Genomic DNA, 12,999 nt, shown 5'->3' with positions numbered 1-12,999 from the left:
CTCAGCCCTCGTAGAGTTCAAGAAATGTTTGCTGAACGAATGAGTATGTTCTCACGGAGACGTGTGGCGAACTAAATGAGATCATGCTGTATCGAGCCTGGCCACAATCGGCGCTCGAGAGAATTACCTCTCGCCCTACTGTACCACGCTTTGTGTTTACGTAGACCGAGTTCCCTGCGGGAAGGGGATGTCTCGAGCTCCCCAAGGTGCCGGGTCACACGGCATGAGTAGAATGACGAAAGGCTACAATTTTTAACAGGCTAGGGGCGGGGAAGACTATCCAGAATGGATCTGGCACCTTCGCAGAGACCACAAGCCTCATCATCCCGCAAGAATCTCATCTTGTTCATGTACAAATGAAGGCCTACTATACTTGCAGATCCAGTCTGCGGTCCATAGGACCCCACCCCCAGCGCTTCAACAGGTCAGGTTCGCGGCGGCCGCGCCCCAAGCCGGCTCCAAACTGCTGAGCCTCCCGGCGGGGCTGGCGCCTAGGCGAGGCGCATGCGCACTCTCCTCTCCCCGCCCTCCCTCCGTTGGTCCTCCGCGTTTTGAGTACTGGGTCCTTTTTGGCCCCTACTGCGTGCGGTGTCAGTGTCCATGCGGAAGTGGTGGCGGTGAGAGAAGATGGCGACCCCTGTGGTGGTGCCGCCTGGTGCGATGCCCAGTCGGGCCAACAAGCGCAGTGTCTGCGGGCCGGGAGGCGGCGGCGGCGCGGGGGGAGCCCGAGCGGCGGAGGAGGAACCGCCGCCGCCCCTACAAGCCGTTCTGGTGGCGGATAGCTTCAACCGCCGCTTCTTCCCCATCTCCAAGGACCAGCCTCGGGTGAGCGCCTGGGGGAGAGCCGTCGGAGGGCCCGGAGCGGCGGGGGCTGGAGCTGGTTAACCTTCCGTCTGCCGGGGGAGGCGTGCTCCGGGAGGACGCGTGTCCAACCTCCTTGCTCGAAATCGGGTGTATCTAGTTAGGAGAGGGGCAGGCAGACGGGCAGAGCCCGCCCGGGGGAGAGGCTGGCAGCCGTGGCCGTGCTGTCTAACTCGGGTTTGGGGGGCATGGGAGGCTAAATTGGAGAAGCAGCGCTTGTGAGAAGCCCTCACGCGGAGAGTCGACGCCCCCTGAGGAGGCTGCGAGGCCTTTCTGCGGAGACAAAAAAGAAATCCTTAGGTGAAAGGGAGTATCGCCTCCTTTTGCCTAAAAAAGGTGCAGACGGGTCTGATCCCAGAGGGACAGCTCTTTTTGGTCTCGGTGCAGTGCCCTTTCCCTTCCAGGTTTCAGTGACAGCCAGTGCCATCTGTCCGAAGGCCCAGAACAGGCTTAGTGGCTGGTGGCCAGCAGCCTCTGTCTTGTTGTCTAGACCAGCTATTTTCAGCCTTTTTCATCTCACGGCACACATAAGCTAATTACAAAAATTATGGGGCACCCCAAATTTTATATATATATATATATATATATATATATATATATATTGCTGATCTGACCAAAAATAGGTACTGCTAATGTTGATTCTTTAACACCAGATGCCTGTCGTTGTGTTGGCTGTTGTCATTTTGTATTGGACAATCTAAGGGAAAAGTGGTCAGTGCCCCTGACTAACTAACTAGTCAGGTATTTGCATGTTTTAAGATTTCTTGTGGCACACCGGTTGGAAATCCCTGGTCTAGACACTGAGCTATGAGCTAGTCCTGGATACTGCTGGGTCACTCAGCCATTCCTAGTTCAGAGAGAGGGAACTGCGTTCAGTTCAGGGGAAATCCTGACTCCTCACTCCCAGCAAAAAGCCTCATGGCAATGCATTTTGGACAGGTGATTGAGGTTGGCTAGCCCCCGACTCTTAGAAAGGGATCAAGGAAGGAAGTTTTATGGGGAAAGGGCCTTAGCAACGCTTAAGTTTCTGGAGATAAAATTGATTTCCAGTAGTCTCCTTTGTCAGAGGGGCCTCCTATAAGAGCTCTGTATCTGATTGATGCTAAGCAAGTAGATTTTATGCTTACTATATCCAAGTTGCAACACCTTACCAGTGGTTCTCAGCCTTCCTAATGCCACGACCCTTTAATACAGTTCCTCATGTTGTGGTGACCCCCAACTATAAAATTACTTTCATTGCTACTTCATAACTGTAATTTTGCTACTGTTATGAATGGTAATGTAAATATCTGATCTGCAGGATGTATTTTCAGGGGTCAAGACCCACAGGTTAAAGAACCACTGCTAGACTAATGCTTCGAGCATGCTATGAACATCAAAGGCAGAAGCCTGATCCCTTTTAAGTTTGAAAGATAAAACAAAACTATAGCATTTGGAAACACTGATATAGGAGTGAAAATTGTTGTAATGGGGGAAAGAAAGGTATGTAGAGGGCCAGATTCAAGACTTCACATTTTTTTCATCTGCCCTCCAGGTCCTCTTGCCGCTGGCCAATGTGGCATTAATTGACTACACTTTGGAATTTCTGACTGCCACAGGCGTACAGGAAACCTTTGTGTTTTGTTGTTGGAAAGCTGCTCAAATCAAGGAACATTTACTGTAAGGCCCTGCAACTTTTCTTTCCATGTTTCACCATTTTTGTCCACTTTTCTAAAGATGAATATAAATAAATAAGGGGAAAATGTGTCTGTGTAGAGGCCATCATAAGGCTAAGGGTATTCTCTTCACTTATCAGAGGTGAGTAATTGAAACTGTGACAAAGATTAAAGGATAGCATTTGGGTTTTTTCTGAATCTCTTATAAAGTTTGATCCCAGTGGGTTTTGCTTTTTATTGAATGGCTCCAATATGGGAGTTATAAGAGTAACATGTTTGTTTTTCCACTGAGTTTCTAAATATTGAGCTGTTCCTCATCTTTGTTCTTTTTTGTGTTTGTTTGTTTTGTTTTGGGGGGGTTGCTTTTTTTTGTTTTTTTGTTTTGTTTTTTATTGCTGTGGTAAGCCACTAAGTGTGGGTGTTCCTCATCTTAGTATTCTCAGTGCTTAGTTTACTACCAAACACATAATAAGCACTTAACAAAGTTTGGTGAAATCTTCTTGGAAAAGTAAATGTCAGGACTTATGGAAGCTTAGGAAATAAGGACTTGGATATTAGCATAGTCTCCAATAGACAGTTCCTAAATTTGGTCTGGGTTTTGAAAGGAGGAAAGTGGCATGAAAAGTGTATTCCCAGGAAACTTTGTATATCCTAAGTCTCGGCAGGAATTTGAATTCAAATCCATGTTTGGGGATAAGGGTTAGGCTATGGAGAGGAAATAACCATGCTTCTCCAGCCCATAAAACAAGCCTGGTGACACAGGATGCTGAAACCATTAATTATAAGTTCATAAAGCTCTTTGAAGTTGAGGGACGCTGGCAGGAATTCAAAAAAGCCAGAGAAGGAGTATGAATTTTGATTGGAGGAGAAAAATGGGGAAGTTCTACATGATCTTTATGTTTGATTTACTCAATCCCTTCACTACCACCACCCCCCTTCCTTTAGGAAATCCAAGTGGTGCCGCCCTACATCTCTCAATGTGGTTCGAATAATTACATCAGATCTATATCGATCACTGGGGGATGTTCTCCGTGATGTTGATGCCAAGGCCTTGGTGCGCTCTGACTTCCTTCTGGTATATGGGGACGTCATCTCAAACATCAATATTACCAGAGCCCTGGAGGAACACAGGTCAGGATGGGAACATGGTAGGGACAACGTTAGGGGACCAGCAGAGCCCTAAGACTCTCTCCCCCCTATCCTTTGTAGGTTGAGGCGAAAGCTAGAAAAAAATGTGTCTGTGATGACAATGATCTTCAAGGAATCATCCCCCAGTCACCCAACTCGTTGCCATGAGGACAATGTGGTAGTGGCTATGGATAGTGCCACAAACCGGGTTCTCCATTTTCAGAAGACCCAAGGCCTTCGACGTTTTTCTTTTCCTCTGGTGTGTGGGTGTCGGTTTTTTGAAGTGGGAAGGTGACAGGATTCAGTGTGACTGGTTAAAATCCTTATAACTCTCTCCACAGAGTTTGTTCCGGGGCAGTGGAGATGGAGTGGAGATTCGCTATGATTTACTGGATTGTCATATCAGCATCTGCTCTCCCCAGGTGAACCCTTCAGGGCCAGGGCTGCACAGAGTAGAACTCTTTGATTTGTTACTTCTCCTCCCCATCCCCAGAAGGCCAGGGGCATATTTCTACTCCCTCTTTCTCTCACTTGTTCTACAGCACATAGTTGCTGTCATCTTGACCCCAATATTGGGATTCTGGCCCTTGTCCCACTGTCATAGGTCTGATAGGTCTCTGGGGACTTATCTTTGCTTCCAGAGAATAGCACTTAACCTTGACCCCATCCAACTTCCTCCCATAGGTGGCTCAACTCTTTACAGACAACTTTGACTACCAAACTCGGGACGACTTTGTGCGAGGCCTGTTAGTGAATGAGGAGGTAAGAAAAGGCTCCCAGTGCCTCTTTAAAAAAACACTAAGCCTGGCTGGGTAGCTCAATTGGTTGAAGCATCCTCCCAATATGCCAAGGTTTTGGGTTCAGGCCCAGGGTACATGCAAGAGTGAACTAGTGAATGCGTGGATGGGTGGAACAGCAGATTGATGTTTCTCTCTCTCTAAAATCAATCAATGAATTAAAAAAATGTTTATAATAAAAGAGGGCTAAGATTTCATCTCATGCAGATAACTTTTGGTCCCCTTTTCTGTTTTATTGAGCCTTAGGAGGGAGGAAAATAGCTGTGGTTGGGGGGAAGCAGTACACAAAGAAAAGTCTCAGGCCATTTGTGACATTGAGTGGCAGAGGGAAACTTACGAAGGTAAGAAAAGTATTGTACCTGGGGGTGTTCTTCCTCTCTTGCTTGCTTGGGCGACCTCCCTTTCCTTGTCCTCAGATTCTAGGGAACCAGATCCACATGCATGTGACAACTAGGGAATATGGTGCCCGGGTCTCCAACCTACACATGTATGCAGCTGTCTGCGCTGATGTCATCCGCCGATGGGTCTACCCTCTCACCCCAGAGGCAAACTTCACTGACGACACAACTCAGAACTGCACTCATTCCCGGCACAACATCTACCGAGGGCCTGAGGTCAGCCTGGGCCATGGCAGCATCCTGGAGGAAAATGTGCTCCTGGGCTCTGGCACTGTCATTGGCAGCAATTGCTCCATCACCAACAGCGTCATTGGCCCTGGCTGTCACATTGGTGAGCACAGGTGGGGGAGTCAAGCCAGTCATCTTAAGAGTAGGAACCTGGGGAGGCCCATGTCTCCAGAGGAGACAGAGGACTAGTCCTTGAGAATAGGGAACTAGAGTGGCTCCCTTAACAAAGGAGGGAACAGAGAAGTAAAAACAGTGAAGCTGTCGTTTGTGCCCTGTGAGCTTCTTACTGGGTGATTCCTCACGTTCCAGGGTACCCTATATTCATATTCAAGACCAAGTGGATAATTAACATGCAATAATAATATCTGTACATTACAGCTTACAAAGACCTTTTGCATACATTATTTCATTTAATCCTCACTAAAACCTTGTGAGGAAGGTGTTATTTATCCCCAGTTTATAGGTAAGGCTCAAAGAGGTTGTGTTGCCCAAGGTCATAGCTAAAGAGGCAGTGCTGGAGCTTAAATCTAAGTATTCTGATTGTTAAGTCCAGTGTCCTTTTTACTCTATCATACTGCCTGGTTAGCCTCTTAGTGACTCACTTTAGATGTAGGAATGTGATGCTTTAAATTGAACTGCCTCTTTAAAAGACCAATAAGATTTTAATTCAAAATGTACAAGAAGAGGTGGGATAGATATGGACATGTATCTAATAAGTTTCTTGAGGTCTAGAGGTCCCCAGAAATCTTGAGGGTTCTCAGGTTCTTAAGTCCTGTGTGATAGTCCTACAGCACAATCCCACCTTGAGGGCCTTTGCCCACTATTCTCCAGCCAAATCATATAAGCTGTCATAAACCTGGTGGAGGATGGGCAGGCTGAGCAATGTTCTACTCTCAGGCCTGGGCTTAGAAGGGAAGCAGGTATTTCTGGTGAGTTGGGGGATGGAGTATTTGAGCTGGATGGGAGCTATGCTGGTATCAGTCAGCCATGTCTTCCAGGAATGGCCCTGGTCTGGAGTTGGAGCCCTGAGTGACCAGGAGTTCTTCCTGTCCTGAGCCAGGTGATAACGTGGTGCTGGACCAGGCCTACCTGTGGCAGGGTGTTCGAGTGGCTGCTGGAGCACAGATCCATCAGTCTCTGCTTTGTGACAATGCTGAGGTCAAGGAACAAGTTACACTGAAGCCACACTGTGTCCTCACTTCCCAGGTGAGAACCGGTTCCATACTCTGTACAGGCCCCAAACTGAGTGGTGGTCATGCTAAACCAGAAGGGACCTACGTCCAACTATAATCCAGCCTGAACTAAGATTCCAAATCCAGTGGTTTCATTTGCCTGCTACTTGGCTTAGTCACTGTCTTTGTCAGAATGTAATTTTCCCCAACACACTAATGGATCTGTGCCACCCACTCCTTTTTTCTCCCCTAGGTGGTAGTGGGTCCAAACATCACACTGCCTGAGGGCTCGGTGATCTCTTTGCACCCTCCAGATGCAGAGGAAGATGAGGACGATAGCCAGTTCAGTGATGATTCTGGGGCTGATCAAGAAAAGGAGAAAGTGAAGCTGAAAGGTGTGAGGCTCAGCAGGTGTGGGGCATCTGTGTGTCTCTCTGCCCCATAGAAAAACCAGTGTTTCCTCCTGGAGGAATGCATACTTCCACAGGCCCTTGTGAAAGATCATTGTCTTTCCAGGTTACAATCCAGCAGAAGTCGGAGTTGCAGGCCAGGGCTACCTCTGGAAAGCTGCAGACATGAACATGGAAGAAGAGGAGGAACTACGGCAGAATCTGTGGGGTGAGATAGGCCTATTCCTGCCGCACACACACACCTTTTCTGAATCAGAACATTTTAAAGGAGAGTGAACACTTCAGAATCAGACTACTTGTTCTGCTTTATTCATGCAGACAGGCCATATATATGATTCTCTGTCAATGGCTCATTCCTTATTTTTCTTTTTTCTTACCCTTTATGGGTTCTCAGGACTCACTATCAACATAGAAGAAGAAAGTGAAACAGAAAGTGAGCTAAGTATGGATTCTGAGGAGCTAGATAGCCGTGCAGGCTCCCCACAGATGGATGACATCAAAGGTGAGTGGCCAGGGAAGCAGTATCTTGGGATGAGAGAGGAAAACCTCCAGTTTATTCTTTATCTGGATCAACTAGCCAAAGACTTGTATTCCTCCCAGGAGAGGTTTGGTATCAAGTCAGAACTAGATGACTTAACACCTTCTGGAGTAATGTTGGCCCCACAAACTTATTCTTGCTTTGATTTTAGTGTTCCAGAATGAAGTCCTGGGAACACTACAGCGGGGCAAGGAGGAGAACATTTCTTGTGATAACCTAGTCCTAGAGATCAACTCTCTCAAGTAAGAGCAGCCCCTCCCTATTTTCTTTCAATGGAGTAATCCCAGGCAGATAGAGGCTCTCCTGTTTCTTCCCCATACAGGAACCTGTTTCCTTGACATCCCGAATGTACAAAGCCATTAGCATTTGGAGCAAGGAGAGCATTAGGTTTTAGTCTTGGCATATTCCTCCTTCCAAAATTCTCCCCTTCCACGTTGTTCCATCTGACTTCCTCTTCCCCAGTGTCCTACCAAAGTCAGCCCTACAGCATGCTGAAAGGGCCAATGAAGGCCTTGGTGTCACCACAGTCTCCCCACAGGTACGCCTACAACATAAGCCTAAAGGAGGTGATGCAGGTACTGAGCCACGTGGTCCTGGAATTCCCCCTGCAACAAATGGATTCCCCGCTGGATCCAAACCGCTACTGTGCCCTGCTGCTTCCCGTGAGCAAAGATTGGGGCTGAGTACAAGGGGTTGGGTGGAAGCAAATACACATCCTTGCTGTGGTGATTTTAAAAGAAATCAGGAATAGAAGGTCTTGTTGTGGCATATTGTGTTTCTCCTCACCTCTGGAATCAGACTGGATTCTAAAGCAGCTTTGGTTGGTCCAGAGGAGTCAAGTTAGGTTCAATCCTAAGTGGCCTTTGAGACTCCAGGATTCAGGCTATGCCAGACCCCAAAGGTATACCCAGAACAGATCTGGACTTTAGACTCTCTGACTATAAATGATTTGACTCAGAATAAGATCAACCTGTAGGCTGGGAATAGGTATTTTTGAGGCAGCCTGCATATCTGACCCCTTTCACCATCGCTGGGGAACCTCTTTTTCCCCAACCCTGACTGCTAGCAGTTACTAAGTCCTTCTGATATGATTCCACAGGGCCTATATCATCTTGTCTTCCCATATCATGAAAGATGCATGCTATCAATATTTATTTTCTTTGCTGTTCAGGTGTATGTCTCAGGCATATGTTGCAGCTCCCTTTTCCTTTCTTCTGTAGCTGCTCAAGGCCTGGAGCCCTGTTTTTAGGAACTACATAAAGCGTGCAGCTGATCATTTGGAAGCGCTGGCAGCCATTGAGGACTTCTTCCTGGAGCATGAAGCTCTTGGTACTTCCATGGCCAAGGTGAATACCACCTCAAGACTCATAGTCCTGCATTTGCTTTGAAACAGGCTTTGGTGACCTCCATGGAGCTACAAACAGAGACTGACATGAATCCAATATGGAGTTTGGTTAACAGCATCATCCACCCTGATATTGTGTTCATTGCTGGGATAGTACAGCTTTGCCCTGGGAATGCATAGAGCACTACCTAGCAATAGTTCCAGAAGTTATACCTGTCCCAGTAAAGAGCTTACTCTTTTCTGTTTTGGAGAAGGCTGTTCAGTGTAGAAGAGAGCTAAGAACCTGGTAGTGAGAGGTGCTAAGATCTTGCCTCCTCTTCCTCTGTTATCCATTAATCTTGCTGGACTCTGCATGGTCTCTGAGGTCTCTGCTGGCCTTCTGCAGGTATTGATGGCTTTCTACCAGTTGGAGATCCTAGCTGAGGAAACAATCCTAAGCTGGTACAACCAAAGGGATACAACTGACAAAGGCCGGCAGTTGCGCAAGAACCAACAGGTGAGTCAGGCTACCCTCTTGCCATGGTGGTTGTCTGGTCCTTGGCCCACGGGGTGGTTGGTCCCTGGGACTCTGTTTGAGCTGTTTATCCACCAAGGAGAACAGGAGGGTTATGTGCTCCTCCCTCAGTAGCTCTCCTCTATGCTGTCTTACAGCTGCAGAGGTTCATCCAGTGGTTAAAAGAGGCAGAAGAGGAGTCATCTGAAGATGACTGAAGTCCTACTGCCTGCTCCTGTGGGTGTGAGTGAAGGCCCTCCTGGCTTCTGGGCCAGGGCAAGTGAGAGGCTAGTTGCAGAATATGAGTGACCACCATCCTGGCTGAGACTTAAAGGAGCAGAGGCTGGAACTACAGTATTCTTCTCACCGCCAGCAACCATGTGCCTCACATCCTGACTGGGGAGTTGGGATGAGGGAAGTTGGGCTGGAAAAAAGCTCTGCCTAATGAGGAACTAAGCAGGCCCTGCAGTTAGAGGAAGGCCAGAGGCACAGCTTTGTGTTTTGGCTTTCCCTCGGGAAGCAGCAGAGAGCAGCTGGCCTTTTCTGCTGCTTGTATTTGTTAATTTTTTTTTTCTCTAAATTGGCTTTTATTTTTTGGTGGGGGAAAATTAAATCAGTTAAGACATTTTTGAAAGAAAAAAGTATTAAATAAAAATTAACACTTAAAAATAAATCTCAGAAAAACCAGAGTTAATGACTTTTGAAGCATATTTTAGAGTTTTGATATTTATTTTTAATTAAATCTTTATTGTTCAGATTATTACATTGGTTCCTCTTTTTCCCCACCATAACTCCCCTCCACCCAGTTCCCACCCCACCCTCTGCCCTCACTCCCCACCCACTGTCCTCATCCATAGGTGCACGATTATTGTCCAATCTCTTCCCTCACCCCCACACCCCTTCCCCCCCCCCCCCCAAGAATAGTCAGTCCATTCCCTTTCTATGTCCCTGATTCTATTACAATCACCAGTTCATACTGTTCATCAGATTATTTATTCACTTGGTTTTTAGATTCACTTGTTGATAGATGTGTATTTGTTGTTCATAATTTGTATCTTTACCTTTTTCTTCTTCTTCCTCTTCTTAAAGGATACCTTTCAGCATTTCATATAATACTGGTTTGGTGGTGATGAACTCCTTTAGCTTGTTCGTATCTGTGAAGCTCTTTATCTGACCTTCACTTCTGAATGATAGCTTTGCTGGATAAAGTAGTCTTGGTTGTAGGTTCTTGGTATTCATCACTTTGAATATTTCTTGCCACTCCCTTCTAGCCTGCAAAGTTTCTGTTGAGAAATCAGCTGACAGTCGTATGGGTACTCCCTTGTAGGTAACTGACTGTCTTTTTCTTGCTGCTTTTAGGATACTCTCTTTGTCTTTTGCTCTTGGCATTTTAATTATGATGTGTCTTGGTGTGGTCCTCTTTGGATTCCTTTTGTTTGGGGTTCTATGCGCTTCCTGGACTTGGAAGTCTATTTCTTTCACCAGGTAGGGGAAGTTTTCTGTCATTATTTCTTCAAATAGGTTTTCAATATCTTGCTCTCTCTCTTCTTCTGGCACCCCTATAATGTGGATGTTGGTACGCTTGAAGCTGTCCCAGAGGCTCCTTACACTATCTTCGTATTTTTGGATTCTTTTTTCATTTTGCTTTTCTGGTTGGGTGTTTTTTGCTTCTTCGTATTTCAAATCTTTGACTTGATTCTTGCGATCCTCTGGTCTGCTGTTGGGAGTCTGTATAATATTCTTTATTTCAGTCAGTGTATGCTTAATTTCTAGTTGGTCCTTTATCACAACATCAAGGGTCTCACTAGATTTCTTGAGGATCTCACTACATTTATCGGCGGTCTCACCAGTCTTTTCGAGGGTCTTACTAAATTTATCGGCGGCTTCTAGACAGTTCTTTAAAGACCTTAAAAGTGTGGTTTTGAACTTTATATCCAGCAGTTTGCTTTCCTCCATTTCTGTCATTTGTGTCCTGTTGCTTTGTCTTGGCATTTTTTATGCTTCGCTGTGTCGATAGAGTGCCTTTCTGTGCTAGGTGTCCCAATTACCTGAGGTAGACACTCTTGGTGCACCCCCTTGTGGGCTTTGTGCACAGTCTTGTTGTAATTAAGCCTTGATTGTTGTAGGTATCACTGGGAGGAATTGACCTCCAGGCCAATTGGCTGTGAGAATCAGCTGTGTCTGCAGTGGGAGAACTTCTGTGCTGGAGACACCCCTCTGGGGCAAGACTTGCTTCAATGGGGCTTTGGTGCTCACTGAGTCTGCCCCTGAGTGTGTCCTTTATGGTTCCACGGAGCTGCAAACTGGATGGTCCCACTCTGACCTCTGGGCTTCCTGGCTCCTGGATCTCTAGGGAGGTGCTAATCTAGCCTTTGCCTGAGGCTATCCAGCAAAAGCCTCCCTGCAGGGCTTGGGCGGGGCAGATTCCCACGGGATCAACAGGGCGGGCCTAGCAGTTATGGCTGCTCTCAGTCTTGCCCTCAGAGGCTCTGCTTCTCAGTGTCCCAGTAATCGCTGCAAGCCCCTCGGAGAGAAAGCTGCCCTCGGGTTCTGACCGATGCCAGACAGTCCCGCTTCTCCCGTATGAGTCTGGGTCCATAGAGACTCGCCCAGAACTGGAGCTCAGAGCCTGAGACTCCCTCCTGATTGAAAACGACAACCGCACCCTCAGCCGACAGCCCGCTCCGCATGCACCTCCGCACCTTACTGTTTTACTTCCGTACTGCGCCTCCTCTGAGTCTCGGTATGCTTTTCTCTTTCCTTCTAGTTGTAGAATTTCCACTCAGCCAGCCTTCTTGTAGTTCTGGATGATGTCCGTTCCGTCTTTTAGTTGTATTTTTGAAGTGGTTGTTCAAGGCAGCAAACTGGTGTTTACCTATGCCGCCATCTTGCTGGATATGTATTTGTTAATATTAAAAAAAGAGAGAGTGGGTGTGTTTGGTTTCTGTCCAACTCTGACTGATCAGCTGTTGAAATAGGTGACCAAAGAGTTCTGAACCTCTGACATGACAGCCTTAACACCTGGGGGAGCAGGAGAAGAGGAGTGTTATGGCCACTAGGTGGTACTGTGGTGCCTTGCTAATTGACCATTGCCAGGGCTCCTGGGTATTAGAGGAGTTAGTCTCTGCAGACCTATTTGTGATCCTGGAGTGGTGTGCCTAAGCTTGTTTCCAGAGAGCCTCCCAGTCCGAGCACTTTCCTGCCAGAGTGTGATGATGCCAAACATGTATAAAGTCCATTAACCACCTGCCAGTCCCTCATGCTTTGTCCAGTTGATGCAGTACTACTATCGGGAACTGGGCTACTCTTCATCTTAAAGATAAGGAAATTTGCTCAAGATCTCATTACTTTTTTTTTTTTTTAATTGATTTCGGAGAGGAAGGGAGAGGGAAAGAGAGATAGAAACATCAATGATGAGAGAGAATCATTGATCAGCTGCCTCCTGCATACCCCCTACTGGGGATGGAGCCCACAACCTCAGCATGTGCCCTGGATCAGAATTGAACCCGGGACCCTTCAGTCCAAAGGCCAATGCTCTGTCCACTGAGCCAAACCAGCTAGGGCAAGGTCTCATCACTCTAGGGGTAGAGCTAAGGAGTTGAGTCTCAGAGTTCTTTTTGCTTCAGTAGATTTAGTGCCTAGGTGAAGGGAAGTTGCCCACAGAGGCTTATATAACCCAAGCCAGCAATGGATATCTTAAAAACAAAATCCTGCAAAATAGGTTTTCCCCTGATACTGAGAGTTTACTGTATAATAGCCATTTTGCTAAAAACTTTTCATGTGTTAGTTAACTCACATCAGCCCTATGATGTAGCCTTATCCCCATTTTCAGATGAGCCTGACGTTCAGAGAGGTCCTGTAACTGGGAATTGATGGGGCCAGGCTTTGTTATAGGACTCTGAAGCTGGAGTTTGTCACTGCTGTATTGTCTCCTTTAACCTCAACCATATGCCCTTCTATCTCATCATTTTGAG

General features: G+C 46.8%; 1 protein-coding gene across 1 annotated transcript; it reads left to right on the top strand.

The window, feature by feature from the left end:
- The first annotated feature begins 584 nt into the window (after positions 1–584).
- Positions 585–9,714, top strand: EIF2B5 (eukaryotic translation initiation factor 2B subunit epsilon). The gene is made up of 16 exons (XM_070406701.1): positions 585–825; positions 2,396–2,520; positions 3,462–3,647; positions 3,726–3,903; positions 3,986–4,066; positions 4,329–4,406; positions 4,858–5,170; positions 6,128–6,273; positions 6,493–6,634; positions 6,756–6,857; positions 7,044–7,151; positions 7,339–7,429; positions 7,726–7,849; positions 8,408–8,533; positions 8,918–9,028; positions 9,184–9,714. Exons 1-16 carry the CDS (start codon positions 628–630, stop codon positions 9,241–9,243), a joined length of 2,169 nt encoding a protein of 722 aa, XP_070262802.1. The 5' UTR covers positions 585–627; the 3' UTR covers positions 9,244–9,714.
- Positions 9,715–12,999: the final 3,285 nt, after the last annotated feature.

The sequence above is a fragment of the Myotis yumanensis genome, unplaced genomic scaffold (assembly GCF_028538775.1).
Source record: "Myotis yumanensis isolate MYYU_CA2020_CCGP unplaced genomic scaffold, mMyoYum1.0.hap1 SCAF_2, whole genome shotgun sequence".
Taxonomy (NCBI): Eukaryota; Metazoa; Chordata; class Mammalia; order Chiroptera; family Vespertilionidae; genus Myotis; species Myotis yumanensis.
Note: the sequence above shows the minus strand (reverse complement) of the source record. Positions and strands in the feature narration are given on the sequence as shown.

Excerpts from the sequence above, each read along its gene's own strand:
- EIF2B5 (XM_070406701.1), top strand. The coding sequence starts at position 628 with ATGGCGACCCCTGTGGTGGTGCCGCCTGGTGCGATGCCCAGTCGGGCC. Across the intron at positions 3,904-3,985 it reads GACGTTTTTCTTTTCCTCTG|AGTTTGTTCCGGGGCAGTGG; the intron begins GTGTGTGGGTGT and ends CTCTCTCCACAG. Across the intron at positions 7,430-7,725 it reads CTAGAGATCAACTCTCTCAA|GTACGCCTACAACATAAGCC; the intron begins GTAAGAGCAGCC and ends GTCTCCCCACAG.